This window comes from Sinocyclocheilus grahami, unplaced genomic scaffold (genome assembly GCF_001515645.1).
Source record: "Sinocyclocheilus grahami isolate Dianchi unplaced genomic scaffold, SAMN03320097.WGS_v1.1 scaffold812.1, whole genome shotgun sequence".
NCBI classification, from domain to species: domain Eukaryota; kingdom Metazoa; phylum Chordata; class Actinopteri; order Cypriniformes; family Cyprinidae; genus Sinocyclocheilus; species Sinocyclocheilus grahami.
In genome coordinates, this window is record NW_015505991.1 from 242,041 (window position 1) to 258,307 (window position 16,267).

General features: G+C 37.4%; 1 protein-coding gene across 1 annotated transcript; it reads right to left on the minus strand.

Annotated features, from left to right (window-relative positions):
* Positions 1–9,853: 9,853 nt before the first annotated feature.
* Positions 9,854–15,424, minus strand: LOC107562208 (NEDD8-activating enzyme E1 regulatory subunit-like). Its single transcript, XM_016246804.1, has 13 exons — positions 15,263–15,424; positions 15,091–15,153; positions 14,950–15,013; positions 14,750–14,841; positions 14,601–14,660; positions 13,790–13,923; positions 13,515–13,590; positions 13,398–13,437; positions 12,625–12,711; positions 12,369–12,461; positions 11,378–11,492; positions 11,161–11,210; positions 9,854–10,215 (listed from the first exon to the last, which is right to left on the minus strand). The coding sequence occupies exons 1-13, from the start codon at positions 15,422–15,424 to the stop codon at positions 10,106–10,108; spliced, it is 1,146 nt and encodes a 381-aa protein (XP_016102290.1). The 3' UTR covers positions 9,854–10,105.
* Between the last annotated feature and the right edge of the window lie 843 nt (positions 15,425–16,267).

A 16,267-nucleotide genomic window follows, 5' to 3' on the forward strand; every position in this document is an offset into this window, starting at 1 on the left:
GTGATTTACTGTGGTAATTTGGAGAATTACTTGTGTATATATATATAACAAATAATGTTGTGTTAATGCACTAAGTCATTTTGGACAAAAAGTATCTGCCAAATGTATTAAAATGCAAAAGTCTTGGTGAAATTTGACATGCCATTCAATATGGGACAGTTCTTGGAATCGAGAAAAAACAACAACAACTCAAGCCTCAGGGACTGTGGAAACATTTTTGACTATATGTTTTTCTAGAGAAGGAGGTAATGAAATGTGAAGCTGAAAAATGTAGTTTTGTGGTCTCTAAACATGTAATCCTGCTTTGTCTTCTTGTGAGGCTAACAGGGACAAAACGTAATATGTTTTCAAATCTCAGCTCTCACAAATCCGTTATAATTAAGCATATGGTTTATGCCAAAGGCCACTTTATACTTTTCTAAAGGCCAACAAAGATTTTTGGATTTTACAATATTAATGTTTTTACTGTATTTTTGACCAAATAAATACAGCCTATTGAAGAGTTTTCTTTCTTTCTTTTTTGAAACTCTGTATGTTACATTGTATACTTACATGTGCAATTGTCATCTAAATATGTATACATGCTGCCTGAGGCTGATCTACAATCACACAATCTATGTCTGTTAGTCCAATTAAGCATTCATATGACATTTTAAAAAGACAAATTATTATTTTTTTAGTCTGACAAATGTTTTTGAAGTGCATTTAAATATACTTTATCCCTCTCTGTGTGTTTGCAATAAAACTGCAATAAATGCAAATACATAAGCCAACACGATTAGACAGCAAGCAAATAATATTTTACTATGTAAATGAATTTACAAACATTTAGAAGAGTTGTACAAATGTGTATTCCTAATTCTTATTGTGCATTATATGATGAGCTATGATGGTTCCACTTTCAAAGCTCTAAACTGGAAAGATACATATTGCTAGACAGATAACATCTCTGAGGAATGAGGGTCTTCGTGATGCTGAGGGTTTCTCCACGCTCTGAGATCTGTCATAGTCTAGCTGGAGTTTGCTTTGGAGGAATTACAGGGTATGGCTTCTCAAGAGCCGTTGTTTACAGAAACACGCAGATAAAATGAACATGGGGTTCTGGTGGCCAGTTATGGGTGTGTTACATGTTTGGTCTCAGTGTGCGCTGGAGCTTATGAATGTGTGTTTGTGTGAATAGAGTAACAAGACACACTAGAGCAGAGTTCCAAAGAGGGGGAGATAAGAGGAAGCACGTGGGGCCAGACAGGGAACTGGCTGAGGAGAGGCTCCTTATGTATATCAGAGAGAGACAGAGCATATAAGAGAGCACTGACATTTATTAATCGGGATGTGAGAGAGTTATAAAGAAAAAAACTGGGTTATTGCAAATGAAACTTCTGTATGTTCCCTTCAGTGTATACACAAGTGTAATAACGTGTTGAAATCTTGTTTAACTTGTAACTTGTAGGAATAAATTACATTTTAAAATATATTACAATAGGAAAGTTATTTTAAATAATAATAATATTTCACAATATTACAGTGTAACGTTTATTATTATTTATTAGCTCTAAAAAGGGGAATATTTATGACGAATCATAAATGGTTATGATTCATAATAAATATTTAGATTATATCTTCGAATTAACTGTAGCAGAATCAATATTACAATTATTTGATCTGTCTTTTCTGTATTTTTGATCAACTCAATTATTGGTGAGCATAAGAGCATAAGAGACTTCAAATTCAAAAACATTTAAAAAATCTTTTAAATTTAAAGTTCTGAACAGCATGTAAAGTTACATATAATTTATGCACAAAAATCTGCTAAATCCTTACCAATTTGAAAGAATGTACACAAGTCTTTAAAAAGAGAAATGGAAATGTATGCTAATTAAACACATAAACAGAGGTAAACTTATAAGAGTTACTGTAAAGGACTCTTAGGAGGCTCCTGTCCTGATGAAATTAATCAGGACAGGAACAGGAAACTAACCAAATAAGGGTATAGGAAGGCACATTGGGAGCAAGACACACACAAAACATGGAACAGAGTCTGACATCATGCCCCCCTCCGGAAGGCGTGTCCTCACGCCATATACCATCCAATGGGGAGGGGGGGTGGGCACTCTGGAGGTCCCTCAGGACAGACACGGGACAGTGGGCCTCCAGAGCGGTACCCGACTCGGGAGGCCATGGCGGAGCAGGGGACTCGGGAGGCCATGGCGGATCAGGGGACTCGGGAGGCCATGGCGGATCAGGGGACTCGGGAGGCCATGGCCGAGCAGGGGACTCGGGATGCCATGGTGGAGCAGGTAGTTTAGGAGGCCATGGCGGAGCTGCCTCCGAGGCCGCGGCCCCAGCCCCTGCCTCGGCCTCGGAGGCCCCCCCCCAAAAAAAATACTTGGAGAAATGTAGGGGGTTGTATTCGGGGCCTGGAGCCCTCCCTGGGCTGAACGGGGAATCAGGAGCCCTCCCTGGGCTGAACGGGGGATCAGGAGCCCTCCCTGGGCTGAACCGGGGAACAGGAGCCCTCCCTGGGCTACACTCGGGAACAGGAGCCCTTCCTGGGCTGGACTGGGGATCAGGAGCCCTTCCTGGGCTACACTCGGGGACAGGAGCCCTTCCTGGGCTGAACTGGGGAACCGGAGCCCTCCCTGGGCTACACTCGGGAACAGGAGCCCTTCCTGGGCTGAACTGGGGATCAGGAGCCCTTCCTGGGCTACACTCGGGGGCAGGAGCCCTCCCTGGGCTACACTCTGGAACAGGAGCCCTTCCTGGGCTATACTCGGGAATCAGGAGCCCTTCGTGGGCTATACTGGGGAACAGGGTAGCGCTTCCGTGGTGCTGGCACTGGAGGGCGCTCTGGAGGAGCAGGCACAGCAAAGCGCCTTTGAGGAGCTGGGACTGGAGTGAGGTTTGGGGCTGGAGCCGACACTGGAGCGAGCTCTGGGGCTGGAGCCGGCGTTGGAGTGAGCTCTGGGGAAACCAGGAAACAAAAACTGTAAAAAAGGCGGGGAAAAACAAACTCGAGGAAAAAGTCGCCGCTCACTTTCGGTTTTGGTCCGCTGTTCTGTCACAATACACGACAGAGGAACGAGGAGACACTGGAGAATACTTTAACAAGACTTTATTTCCATGAACCAAGGGAGACGAACTCAGGAAGACGTTTAACAGTGGACCGAGAACTCAGGACTGGGAACACTTTAAATACACACAGGAGGAGGGGATGACGAGACACACCTGGGAGCAATGAAACATCAAGGGAAACACCTGGGACAAATGAACTTAATCAAGACAGGAACAGAAAACTAACCAAATAAGGGCATAGGAAGGCACATAGGGAGCAAGACACACACAAAACATGGAACAGAGTCTGACACTAATTATGTCCCATCGTGCAGACAAGCTTAATAATAACAGTACAGCTGTTGTACCTCTATTAGATCTATATTGTGCCTGCCAACCTCTGACCCTGAGTGAAGAGCTGAGAAAGGGGGCCTGGGTGTCTGTAACCACAGGTGTGTTACATAAACACACCATAAACTAGCCTGTCTGTCACAGGTGTGCATGAAGACCTCATCACAAACACCGTGGAGCCTTACTCTGTCCTTAAAGGTGACATATCATGAAAATCTGACTTTTACAGGTTTTAACTGCTATAATCAGGTCACTGGTGCATCTACCAACCAAGAAAACGTGAAATAAATTAACCCAGTAACTTTGTTTTGGTAAGCCTTTTTCTGCAAGCATCTGAAAAAACGAGCGCGTCTGATTTCGCCCCCCCAGTGACGTTGCAAAGCGATCTCATTATAATATTACCGCCCCTTAATCTGTAAGTTTCCACCCACGGTGCTGTGATTTTGATTTCGCAAGTGACAACAGTGTACCAGATCTAAAGACAAGGTGAAAGTTTGAGCAAAACATGCCAACTGTTCTGTCATTGTCTGCACAGATGAGCACAAAACACTATTTAGAGTCCCAGCCTCAGAAGAGACAAGAGAGCATTGGATTTATTGATTTATTTACTGTATATTGCTGCTGTCACACAGATCTAAAATAAACATGCAATTTATTTAAGAGAGAGCAAGAGCAAATCCTGGCAGCGGCAGGTCGCAGTGCCACTTCCGGTGGTATCCCCAGATTTCCTCTGGCAGCTGCCACGGTCTTTCTCGCCGTTTTTGCTGTTTGCTTGGTAAAACTACTGTTCTCAGTGACGTGCGGTGGTGTTTTTTTAAATTATGATGCCAAGTTCCCACAATTGTATTATTATTATTATTATTATTATACTAATATATTTTTCTGTATCAGCTGCCAGAGTTCTTGCCAGGAGTCACAGGCATCTGCCAGAGCTCATGGCAGCTGCCACGGTCTTTATCGGTCTCACGCCGTTTCTGCTGTTTGCTCGGTAAAAACTACACTGTTCTCAATGGCGAGCAATGGTGTTTTAAAATAACAAGGCAAAGTTCCCGCAGGTGTGTTATTTATTATTATTATTATTATTATACATTTGTATGTATCAGCTGCCAGAGTTCGTGCCAGGAGTCACGATCGTGTCTCACCGTTTCTGCTGTCTCTTATTGCTTTCTTTTAATTGGATAAGAAATCCGATACACTGTTGGACGATAACCAATAAATGATTTATTAATGTACTACAAACATTTTTTTGTATTTTTTTTTATCACATAATAAGGCAGAATAGTTTCTGTAGCCTACTGTAATAAATGTTATGTCAAGTAGCACTGAATTGTTCATATACTTTATTTATTACCTGGAGATGATTTAAAAAAGCACAAATAAACCATATATTGTCGCAATCGTATAGGGTAAGATGTAGAATATGGTCACGCATAATAAGGCATTAGTATGTGCTTTATGAGTACTAATAAACAGCTAATAGTAATATGCAAGCAACTAGTTAATAACTAAAGTGTTACATTAAATAAATAAATGTTTGTTTGTGCACCGTGCGTGTGTGCGTATATACAGTATTGGCTAGCGGCAGCTGGCAATCCTTATGTTTATGTTCTTTATGTGAAAATTCTTATGCAATTTAGCTTATTGGATTCCTATTCTGATCGCATTTGCTTGCTGGTATATAAAATGCATTATCAAATCTTTTATTTTTTTAAAAAGTGTAGTTTGTAGTAAACAAATGATCGTGACTCCTGGCATGAACTCTGGCAGCTGATACATAAAAATGTATAATAATAATAATAATAATAATAATAATAATAAAAATACCCCTTTGTCTGTGTTTATAGTCATAGTTTGGATTTATATAAATATAGATACAGTATATGGACAGATGTGTTGATTTATTTTGAGTGCTCGTGCACTTAAAATGGATAGAAAAGAAGCACTTGTGCTGTGTAAGTGCTTAAGACTGGCCCATTGATTTTCACATTACAGGACTGTGTACACAAAAATGGCCAGCTCATCTATTGTTTACTGCCTCCTCCTGTGTGTGCAGATAAAGCACCACCCAACGGCCTTCGCTCAGATTCTGATAATGTGTGAATGGAACCAAGACAGTGCATATATGATATAAGTGTTTGGTTGACCATTCAGGTTACTGAATATCTGTATATAGGTTAAACCCACATAGCATTGTGCACAGCGCTCTGTCCTATACTCCATAAGATCATGTCCTCACACCCTGAAAAAAAGTAACCGAATGTACAAATGATACAGTAGCATTATTAAATGGTTAACCTTATATTATTGTACCATATACAGTAATCATTGTTATTTTACTGTAAAATATTGTTGATTAAATCAATTAAGATTTTTTAAAGTATAAATGACATCAAGGTTATTATAGTTACCTAAAACGGAAACTAAAACCATGAAAAACATGTTTGCTACTTGAAATAAGATAAATTATAAATGTTAACTGAAAAATGTCTCATTTTAATTTTGTTTAATTAAAACTAAAACTGAAATAAAGATTAATAAACTATGTAGACAAAAAAGAAAAAAAACACAAAATAACTAAAACTTTAACTAAATTGAAAATTGGAATAGTATGAATATATATAAAAAATTAAAATTGTATGAATATAAAAACATTCAAAATATTAAAAAAACAACTACTGAAAATAATACTGATGACCATTCAGTTTACAGTGAAAATCTATATTATACACAATAAAACAATACTACCAATCAAATGTTTAATATTCAGTACAATATTACTGTTTTTAGATCAACTAAATACAGCCTTGGTTTAAAGACTTATTTAAATAAATAAAAAAATTTACTGATCCCAAACTTTTGAAAGGTATTGTGTACATAAACATAATTGTAAGCAAAATAAAAAATAAAAAAAGCATAATCTTATTTATTATGAAAGACAATCAGTGAACGTTATCAGAAGTCTCAGATTCTGAGGTTTCTGATTTTCATTTTGGAACAAACACTAAAATTGATTACTATTCAATTTGTTCTCACATTGTCAGCTTTATATTCCTCTATTTGTGTCAGTACTGGACTTTCCCGCTCACATGGCAGATAGAGAAAGAATGCAGTATGTATGTGAATGAATGTGGTGATAGTATTGCTCCATCACTGCCTCTTTATCTCTATGCAGGCGTGTTTATGAGAGGCTGTGTGTCGCCTCTGGATGCTTCTAGCCTCAGTCATCCATATTAATGATGAAGAGCTGCCCTGTTCAGCAGTTCTGCCAAAGGGAATGGATTCTGGACATGGATATCCAGGTTCGATAGGCTACAGCTTTACTGCAGATTTCCGAAAGAACATTACGTCAACCAAGTAATCGCTGCAGATGAAAAGGTCACAGCAATGCATACAGCATACCAACCCTGTCATGCCATAAAGCCACCATAACTTATTATAGCGTAGTTGTAGTGTTGTTAATATTATAATTGCACATAAAATGGTCATAAAATGTGATTGGCAGCCTATGAAGCAATATATAGTGAAGAAAAAAAAAAGTTAACTATCTATTGCAAAAATAACGCATTAATCTAACTGAAACCACCTTTGGTTCGCTCCACATGGTTCTCTGACCATGTTGCTGCAGCTGCATGATATGCTGAACTCCAGACCTTCTCCTCTCCACACTGAAGACATCAGGAGAAGCATCAGGAGAAATGTTCATCCGTACTACAGCAAGTCCATACTACAGTAAACTACCATACTAAACGTCTGAAAGTTCATTACAGCCTGCAAGCAGAACTCAAATCACACAGGTGGAATAAATCAATTTTGTGTTGTTACTGTTTGCTAAAACTAAAACTTAAATATATATATATTTTTATTAGAAAGAAAGAAAGAAAGAACTTGAGAAAATGAAAAAAGTTGTAATACTAAAACTACAACTGAAATTAAAATAAATTAAAGCTGTAGCTATAGCAATATAAGCAATGCCCGAAAACTAATAAAAATGACAAAAGCACATACAATTGAACCCAATTTATATTAAGCGTACTATTTACTAACATTTAAATGAATCATTTGATACAATGCACTTATTGTGTACATACATATTTTCTATTCTACTTATATATTTTTTTAAAAATCCTGCATTGAAACTACTGAAATTAATTACAGATGTAGTTCTATAATTACATTTTTGACCATGTATTTTGCAATATAAAATTAACACAATAACTACATTGCACCAAACAATGGTAAATACATGTAAAGTGGGAACACAAAATACTAAAACTTAAAAATTAACTTGATTAAAAAAACTTGAAACTAAAATGAAAACTGATAATCAAAATCAAGATATTAATACATACTATAATAGTACATAAGTTATACTATACTGGCAAGTATGAGAACTGAAAATCTGAACTGAGCAGACATTGCCATGACATTCAATGCCATGACATATGGTGAACAACATGGATATTAAACAGATAAGCAGTATTTTCAAACAAGCCATCCATGAGATGGTTTCAATCTGCTATTTGTAAGTCATAGTCAAGCTTTCAGTGTCACTTTTGGTCCAGAAGGGGTAAATCACCTCGGGGGAATTTCCATTTAGTTAGAAAAGCTGCAGGCTGAGCCCCGTAATCCTTCATAAACACGGCCCAGATAGTCTATCCTCTTCATGCAGGGGTCACAGGGAAAGTTTTATAACACAGTCATCTATATATTAGTCAGGAGGAGGAGAATGTTTAAACATTTTCTGCTTATGTGAAAACAATGAAGTGGTAACTGAACAACATGGCCTGGTTTCTTATTAACATTGTCCTGCTCGACAAATCAATTTAAGCCTCTAGTTATGAATTATTCACTCTACAGTGGAATGTGCAAAAAAGGAGAAACATGGGTCAGAATGTGCTCCAACAGAAGGAGGAGGGTGCCCTCCACTGGATTTGGGCTTTAAAACACACTGACAGGACCGTTCTGACTTTTCTTTTTCCTAAACATTTTTGTGGGTAAAGTAGGTCATTCAGGAAGTTTTAGATTCCAGGAGGCTTGGGAATGAGTAAAAATATGCATTTATGTGCTACTGATTTTGTCCTTCCTCTGTCTAGACTCCCTATGAGGAAAACCTAGCTATTCTCTGCAAACCACAGAGAGCCGTCTGCTTTTAGACCGGCCACAGAAACACAGCACTCCACCCTACAACAGGAAATAACTCTCTAATCTACTCAAACAAACAGCAGCAGATCCAGTTACCATGTGAAAATGTCACAAGTTTATATCAGCTAATGTAGGCCGAACGCATAGCGAGACAAAACAAATATAAAACTGTCTGACAGCTAAACTGCTGGTTTAGACATTTATGAAACATTCCTTCTTTTTTTTTTAAATCGTTTATCAGAGTATTTTTTTGAAAAGTTTTTAAAATATAATTCAATTTTTTTAAAGATACAAATAAAATTAATGTGATAAAAATGTTGGCAGGGTGGCCTATCATAGCCTCTTGAAGGCTATGCTTTTGAAAGACATCTCTTGTGCTCACCAAGGATACATTAATTTGAACACAAATACAGTAAGAAGAGTAATGTTGTATAATATTTGAATATTATACATCTACTATTGTATAATATATAATATTTTTTACAATGAAAAGTACCTGTTTTGTATTTTAATATATTTTAAAATGTAATTTATTTCAGTGATGGTAAAGCTGAATTTTCAGCAGCCATTACTGCTCAAGAAACATTTCTTAAAGTGCCCCTATTATGGGTTATGAAAGGTTCATATTTTGGTTTTGGGAGTCCCCAACAACAGGTTGACATGTATGCAAGTTCAAAAAACACTTTCATTGTCTTATAATATGCATTTATTTTTTATCTTACTTGCTCAACGACTCCCAAAAGATTCGCTCAACGATTCATTTTTCCAAACCCCTCCTTTGCGTGACGCTAATCCGCGGTGATTGGTCCGATTGGTCTCAGTTTCATTTCATCATGCCTGTAATGCCTGATAAAGCAGCGTTTGTGAGCACAGTGCTGCTTTGTGTACAGCTTTACGGGGAAACAGCTATTTTTACCGCTCTAAAAGCAGCACCTAGTGGCAAAGAATGAATTTGCATTTTTTTTATTCAGACCAACAGGAAAAGACCAACAAGTGGGCGGGCAATATGCTAATGTTTCCTGTTAAAACGATTTCAATGATTCGGTCTACTTTTTTTTTTTGAGAGACAATAACTTCATACACAGTGCATTTTCAGATTTAAAACTTTGCAGGATGTTTTCATTCACTTAGAGCTGTGTAACACACTGCATGAAAGGTCATTTTCAAAAATACATAATAGGGGCACTTTAATATTAACAATGTTTAAAATTTGAAGTTATCCTGCTTCATATTTTTTTGGAAAATGTGATACACTTGGAGTAAGTAAGATGAAAAAAAATAAATTAATACTTGCTTTTATTAAGCCAGGATACATTAAATTGATCAAAAGTGACAGTAAAGATAGTGTATATGCATTCAAACTGTTGTGAAAAGAGCACAAAAATCACATACAGTACAAAAGCTTTGGAGATACATGGTTTATTTAGTATGCAGCACCAGTTCTGGTCTTGTCAAAAAGCAACACCATTGATCAATGTAAGTATAAACAAACTTGAGTGCCAATTTGTGGCCAACACTTTGATAGAGGAATGAGGAAACACGATTGGAAGGGACGATTGCTCTAAAGCTGAAAAGTAGCAGAGGTCTGTGACATGGCATTATAGAGGAACGTGTTGTTGAAAGGTACAAACTGGTGCGTGATGATTTTGATGGCTTCTTGAGCTGCTGATCCTGCAACAAAAGCAACAAAAGACATCAGGACCCTTTACAACTGGCATTACCATGTTGTTCACATCTGGATGGTTTCTGGATAGGCAGTAAGACTTCTATGTAATTGGATCGAGGCAGCAGTGGAAACCATCACCTAGGTAATTAATTTAAGGTTGTGTTGACCAAACATTCTCAGTAATTAACCTAACTTTTGGTTGACCTCACTTTAACCCATGATTTTCTTACTAACCCTATTTTCTTGCACTATTTAAGATTCTTACAGTAAAGGTTGCTAAATAGGAAATAGAAGTGAAGGTTTTTTTTATTTTTATTTTTTTAAAGTGGCTACCTGTAATAATTCACAGGTTATTGTTCATTAAATCAGGTGACCAGATTATATCACCACAATGTCATGTTTTTTTTTTGGTGATAGTAGTATAAAAAGAAAAAGCCAATGACCCGCAGCACAGCACTTGGTAAGATTAAGTGAGCTCCTGCTACAGAAATCCATCAATCATATCAATGTCAGATGGAAATAAATAGAGCCTGAAAGAAAATTTTCAACCCACTCTGTGAGTGACAGATAATGATTATTTGTAGTGCATCACTTAAGTAGCTGTATACGGATAACGAAAATGCATTAGCATTTACATCTCCATTGAATGTGGTCAGAATCCTTCCCTGACCACCTCCGAATGTGGTACTACTGGTCCGATCACCAAGTGCACTTTTTAACGTGGGCTTTTAACGTGGTTAAGTGCTATCCGGAAGTTGTACGATTATTGCAAATTCTTATAATAATGCAAGCAGTAAAGACAATGAGAGAGGTCATATTTTCATGCGTAAAATGATTTGCCTTGACACTATAAAATCCATATCATAGAGGATGCCACAGTATGCACTAGGAATGTATGATGGCATGTGTGTTTGCAGGCTCCTGAATAAGTACTGTACATAAACACTCACCTCCCAGAAAAGCTGCGACCGTGTGTGGCTCGGCAGCTCCATAACGGCAGCTGGAAGATATGAAAATAACATTTATACTGTTCCCATCTGATTATAAACAGAGGGACCAGACGGACTGGAGAACTTGTGCTTCTTTATTATCGATATTACAAAACCATCTTTTTGTATAAATATTTAGCTTCAAACCAAATAGGCTTAATGGTGAGCTTTAACTTACAACTCATGAATGTAGTCATCTTTCACATTGACGTTCAGACTGTACTCCTGTAGAAGACTGTTTACACACAGCTTGAGTTTGTTAATGTCTTCCTCCACCTGGTAATTGTAGACACCTGAGAAAAACAGTCATACTCTATAATATTAGAGTGACAGAGTTCATATACACTATTGTTTAAAGGTTTGGTATCTATTTTAATGTTTTTGAAAGAAGTCTCTTATGCTCACCAAGGCTGCATTTAATTAAGGATACAGTAAAAACAGCAATATTGTGAAATGTGACCCTGGACCACAAAACCAGTCTTAAGTCGCTGGGGTATATTTGTAGCAATAGCCAAAAAAACATTGTAAGGGTCAAAATTATAGATTTTTCTTTTATGCCAAAAATCATTAGGATATTAAGTAAAGATCATGTTCCATGAAGATATTTAGTAAATTTCCTAAATATACATTGCCAAGAACTTCATTTGGACAACTTTAAAGGTAATTTTCTCAAATTTAGATTTTTTTGCACCCTCAGATTCCAGATTTTCAAATAGTTGTATTTCAACCAAATATTGTCCTATCTTAACAAACCATAAATCAACGGAAAGCTTATTTATTCAGCTTTCAGATGATGTATAAACCTCAATTTCAAAAAATTGACCCTTATGACTGGTTTTGTGGTCCAGGGTCACACATATAGTAACTATTTTGCAACAAAGTTTTTTTTTAAATAAACTGATTTAGAATCAATACTGTTATATTTTCATAAGCATTACCATAGTACAATGTCCAAAAAATAAATAGATAAATACAATAATAATAATAAATAAAAATAGTGACAAATCCAAGTTGAGTTTGCTATACAAAAATACTTGAGGACATTTTTTTTGTATAAAAAAAGTGTCAAGAATACAAGTTTTGATGTCTTAATGGATATTTTAAACACCGTGCTATGGTTTCTCAATGATTTTTTAATTTTTTTTGCCTGGTTTGATAACTCTTCTGACCTGGGTAACGGGAGTGTTGCTGATAGAAGCGATCGACTGAACGGAGCATGAGGTACAGAACCATCTCACTGTCTGTGCTGTCCATACAGGATGCTATGGAGACAGAAACAACTGCTTAAACACAAACAGCAACACCCATGCATGGATGTCCACAACAATGAACTGTTAGTAAATCCATTTAAACAATCGTGTACAATGGCCATAACATTTGTAAGCAGAGATAAACCACAGGCAGAGAACCGTAGAGAAGACATACTGATTTCATCTTTATTGAAAGTGTCCACACTGTATTCCTCTGCCAGAGACCTGCAGCGCACCACTCTGAGGAAAGCTGCGTTTTTACCTGTGGGACACAAAACACCACACACTATGTGACCCTGGACCACAAAACCAGTCATAAGTAGCACGGGTATATTTGTAGCAATAGCCAAAAATACATTGTATGGGTCAAGATTATAGATTTTTCTTTTATGCAAAAAATCATTAGGATATTAAGCAAAGATCATGTTCCATGAAGATATTTTGCAAATTTCCTACCGTAAATATATCAAAACTCAATTTGTTATTAGTAATATGCATTGCTAAGGACTTCATTTGGACAACTTTAAAGGCGATTTTCTCAATATTTAGATTTTTTTGCACCCTCAGATTCCAGATTTTCAAATAGTTACATCTCGGCCAAATATTGTCCTATCCTAACAAACCATACATCAATGGAAAGCTTATTTATTCAGCTTTCAGATGATGTATAAATCTCAATTTCGAAATATTGACACTTAAGACTGGTTTTGTGGTCCAGGGTCACATATAGGTATTACTCAAGGAGCTTAGAGAAAGCCACCTGTTAAAATTCCCAAAAGATGAGAATTTTGAGTAATTGCTGGAACCTCGAACATCACGAATGCAAATAAACTGATGGAATAGGAAAACTGCTGCAGAATAATCACAGGATTTTTTCCCGACAAAGCCTAAAAACAGCAAATATTCTGATCTGAGAGCAGACAATGTGAGTGTGCATGCTGGACTTACAGAAAAGTTTGATTTCCTGTTCAGAGGTGCTCTCTGGAGGCTTTGGAATAAACAGATCATTAGTGTTAATGTGTTAATAAAAGTTATTACAGAGGACTATGTTGATTATGTAAATACCTTTCCAACTGATTGTAAAAGCGCTTCAACATGTTTGGACACAACTGCTGCGTCCTTCATGGCTTTGTCTCTGTAGCTGAAATTGAAAGTGTCAAACAAACACCATTTTACCAAAAACGCAGTCAGCAGGAATCATTCCAAGCAAACCGCTAGATTGACAGTCACTTTACATGTCCGAGTATGTAATGCACATGTCAATGTATAATACCAGGCAAACACACTGCTACTAATAATATGTTTCCTGACTCTTTGTGATTTGAAAGCTGAATCCCTACACGTTTTGTAACTTGATGAATTTGTCTGAATCTGCAATCATGTCTGGGATGGTTCCTCGCACAGGTAGCTTTCCGTTCCCCTCATTTCGAACAAAGTCCCGCACTCCGTGTGCTATCACCCAGAAGGATGGGCTCTATGATGAGACAAATGAAAGCTACTGGTGATGTGTAAACTCATATTATTAAAAGTCATACATAATATAGATTTATAAAAGTGATCAAACATTCTCTATGGCAGGTAATTGTTTCTTAAAGCAAATTTATCCACAAGTTGGTTAATTGCCATTGTATAAAACCATGTAAAAGGTGTCTCAAATTACCCCACTCTGCTACCCTGTCTTTTTTTAAAGCCACTTTTCATCTCTGGCACACTGGAAGCCATACATTTCCCCAACAGAGAGTAGTACAGGAGTTCTGGGTATATTTCTTTCAGATGCGATTTACACTCTGAATGCTTTTGCAGCTAATCCGTATGCAACCACACAACCAGATGTGATGTGTTCTAATTATGCCTGAAATACTTTTAGTATTATTAAGTTAGTATTATATAAGTTTTTTTAATTGATTAGTTCTAGATAACCTACTAAGTTTTTCTTTCACAGATATAGGCAGTTAATTGTTACATGCAGATATATTTATACATTTACTATTCATTCATTTTAACATAGTGAACAAGTGGAGGGTAACAACTGGCTCATGACCAATTCAAAAAGTTCCGAACGCCACTAGGAGTTAAATGCAATGCAATCTTGTGTGTATGTAAGAGACGAGGAAAGGCGGCTTAGAAGTAGTTTTGCATATTCCTACTAACCTGGGAGGTAATGTTTTCACACTGCTCAGCATTAAAAATGTCCTCCGTTGCACTGGGGACCTACATCACAATGGGACAAAGATAAATCCAAATCATATGCAAGGAACAAAAACTATAACTTACAACTCTTCAAATGTGAGGAGCTCTACCTTGGTGGGGTTCAGAGCCGTGTTCACATTCTTGATTGCCTCCTCAAAGTTCTCTTCATCTTCAGGTGTTCCGTTCTCATTCGTAAGGATTCCTGAGAAAACGCAAAAATTAAGGAAAACCCACAACGAGAAATGAGCTGCACAAAAAAATGACTGAAAAGAATAATATGGCAAACTTGGGATATGATGGATTACATTACCTTCTCTGATGAGCTGTCTGAATGCTTCCTTCTCCTTATAGTTCTTCGGTAACTGAGAGTTGTGCTGGATCAGAAAACATCCACTTTGAGAAAGTCCATTAGGAGGTCATTCAGAGCTCATAAGAACATGTCAAAAATTACCTCACTATACCACTTTTCCAAGTATTTGGCAACCACAATGATCCATGGCGTATGACTGTGATCCTACAATTAAACAAAATACAGACATTTTTTACACTGCAATTGATTTAAACATGAACAAAAATACATGCAAGTCAGTCAAATGAACATCAGTAATCAACATTTGTCTGACCTTCTTCTCCATGTTGTCCAGGTCATAGGACTCTACGTGGTGTTTGAGCTCTGTGAATGGCTGATCTAGTCTCAGGTCCTCTAACGCATTATCTGGATGAGATTCGACCACTGTAGTGAAAGACACAGACAGACCCTTCAATGTTTTCACATAAAGATGCATTTACATGAATGCTGAGGATACGCAAAATGACATTTTAGCAAAGTTATTGAATTACAAGTCAACCGTTCTGTCCCGCTGCTTAAGGCTGCACGATTATGACAAAAATCATAATTGTCGATTATTCCCTTGAAATTGGAATTGCGATTATTAATTACGATGACCACAATTTACATTGAATGATGTTTATACCATTGTTTGATGCAACTGCATGCTGTATTTTTATATGAAAATAAACAAGCTGAAAACACTAACTGAAAAACCTTTAGTGCTTTTCTATAGTATTAAAGGGGTCATATGATGCAATTTCAATATTTCCTTTCTCTCTGGAGTGCTACAAGCTCTTGGTGCATAAAGAAGATCTGTAAAGTTGCAAAGACTAAAGTCTAAAATCCAAAGAGATATTCTTTATAAAAGTTAAGAGTCAGCCACACCTACCTAAAACGGCTCGTTCTAACACGCCCCCACATATCTACCTCACTATGTGGGAAGATTTGCATAACGCGGCCCAAATGTTCACGCAAAGAAAGAAGGCGTAACTTTTATTCTCGCTGTAGTATTGTTGCTGCCGCCGCCGCCATGTCGTGAAGGCGCTGTGTGTTTCGTTGTGAAAGCGAAACTACTTTGTTTGGCCTTCCAAAAGAAGACGATATCGCTTCGTCATGCCTGGAGCTGATCCGTTCTGGTAGCTGAGGAAATACATCAACTTCGCGCTGTCGATCGCCGGATCGGCTTTCACCGTGGACGAAGCGGAGTCCAGCCCGGGGTCGTCACATGTGGTTGCCGCAGGCATCACAGTATGGTAAGGGACGTAACATTTCCGTCACATGCTTGAGGAATTCGGCC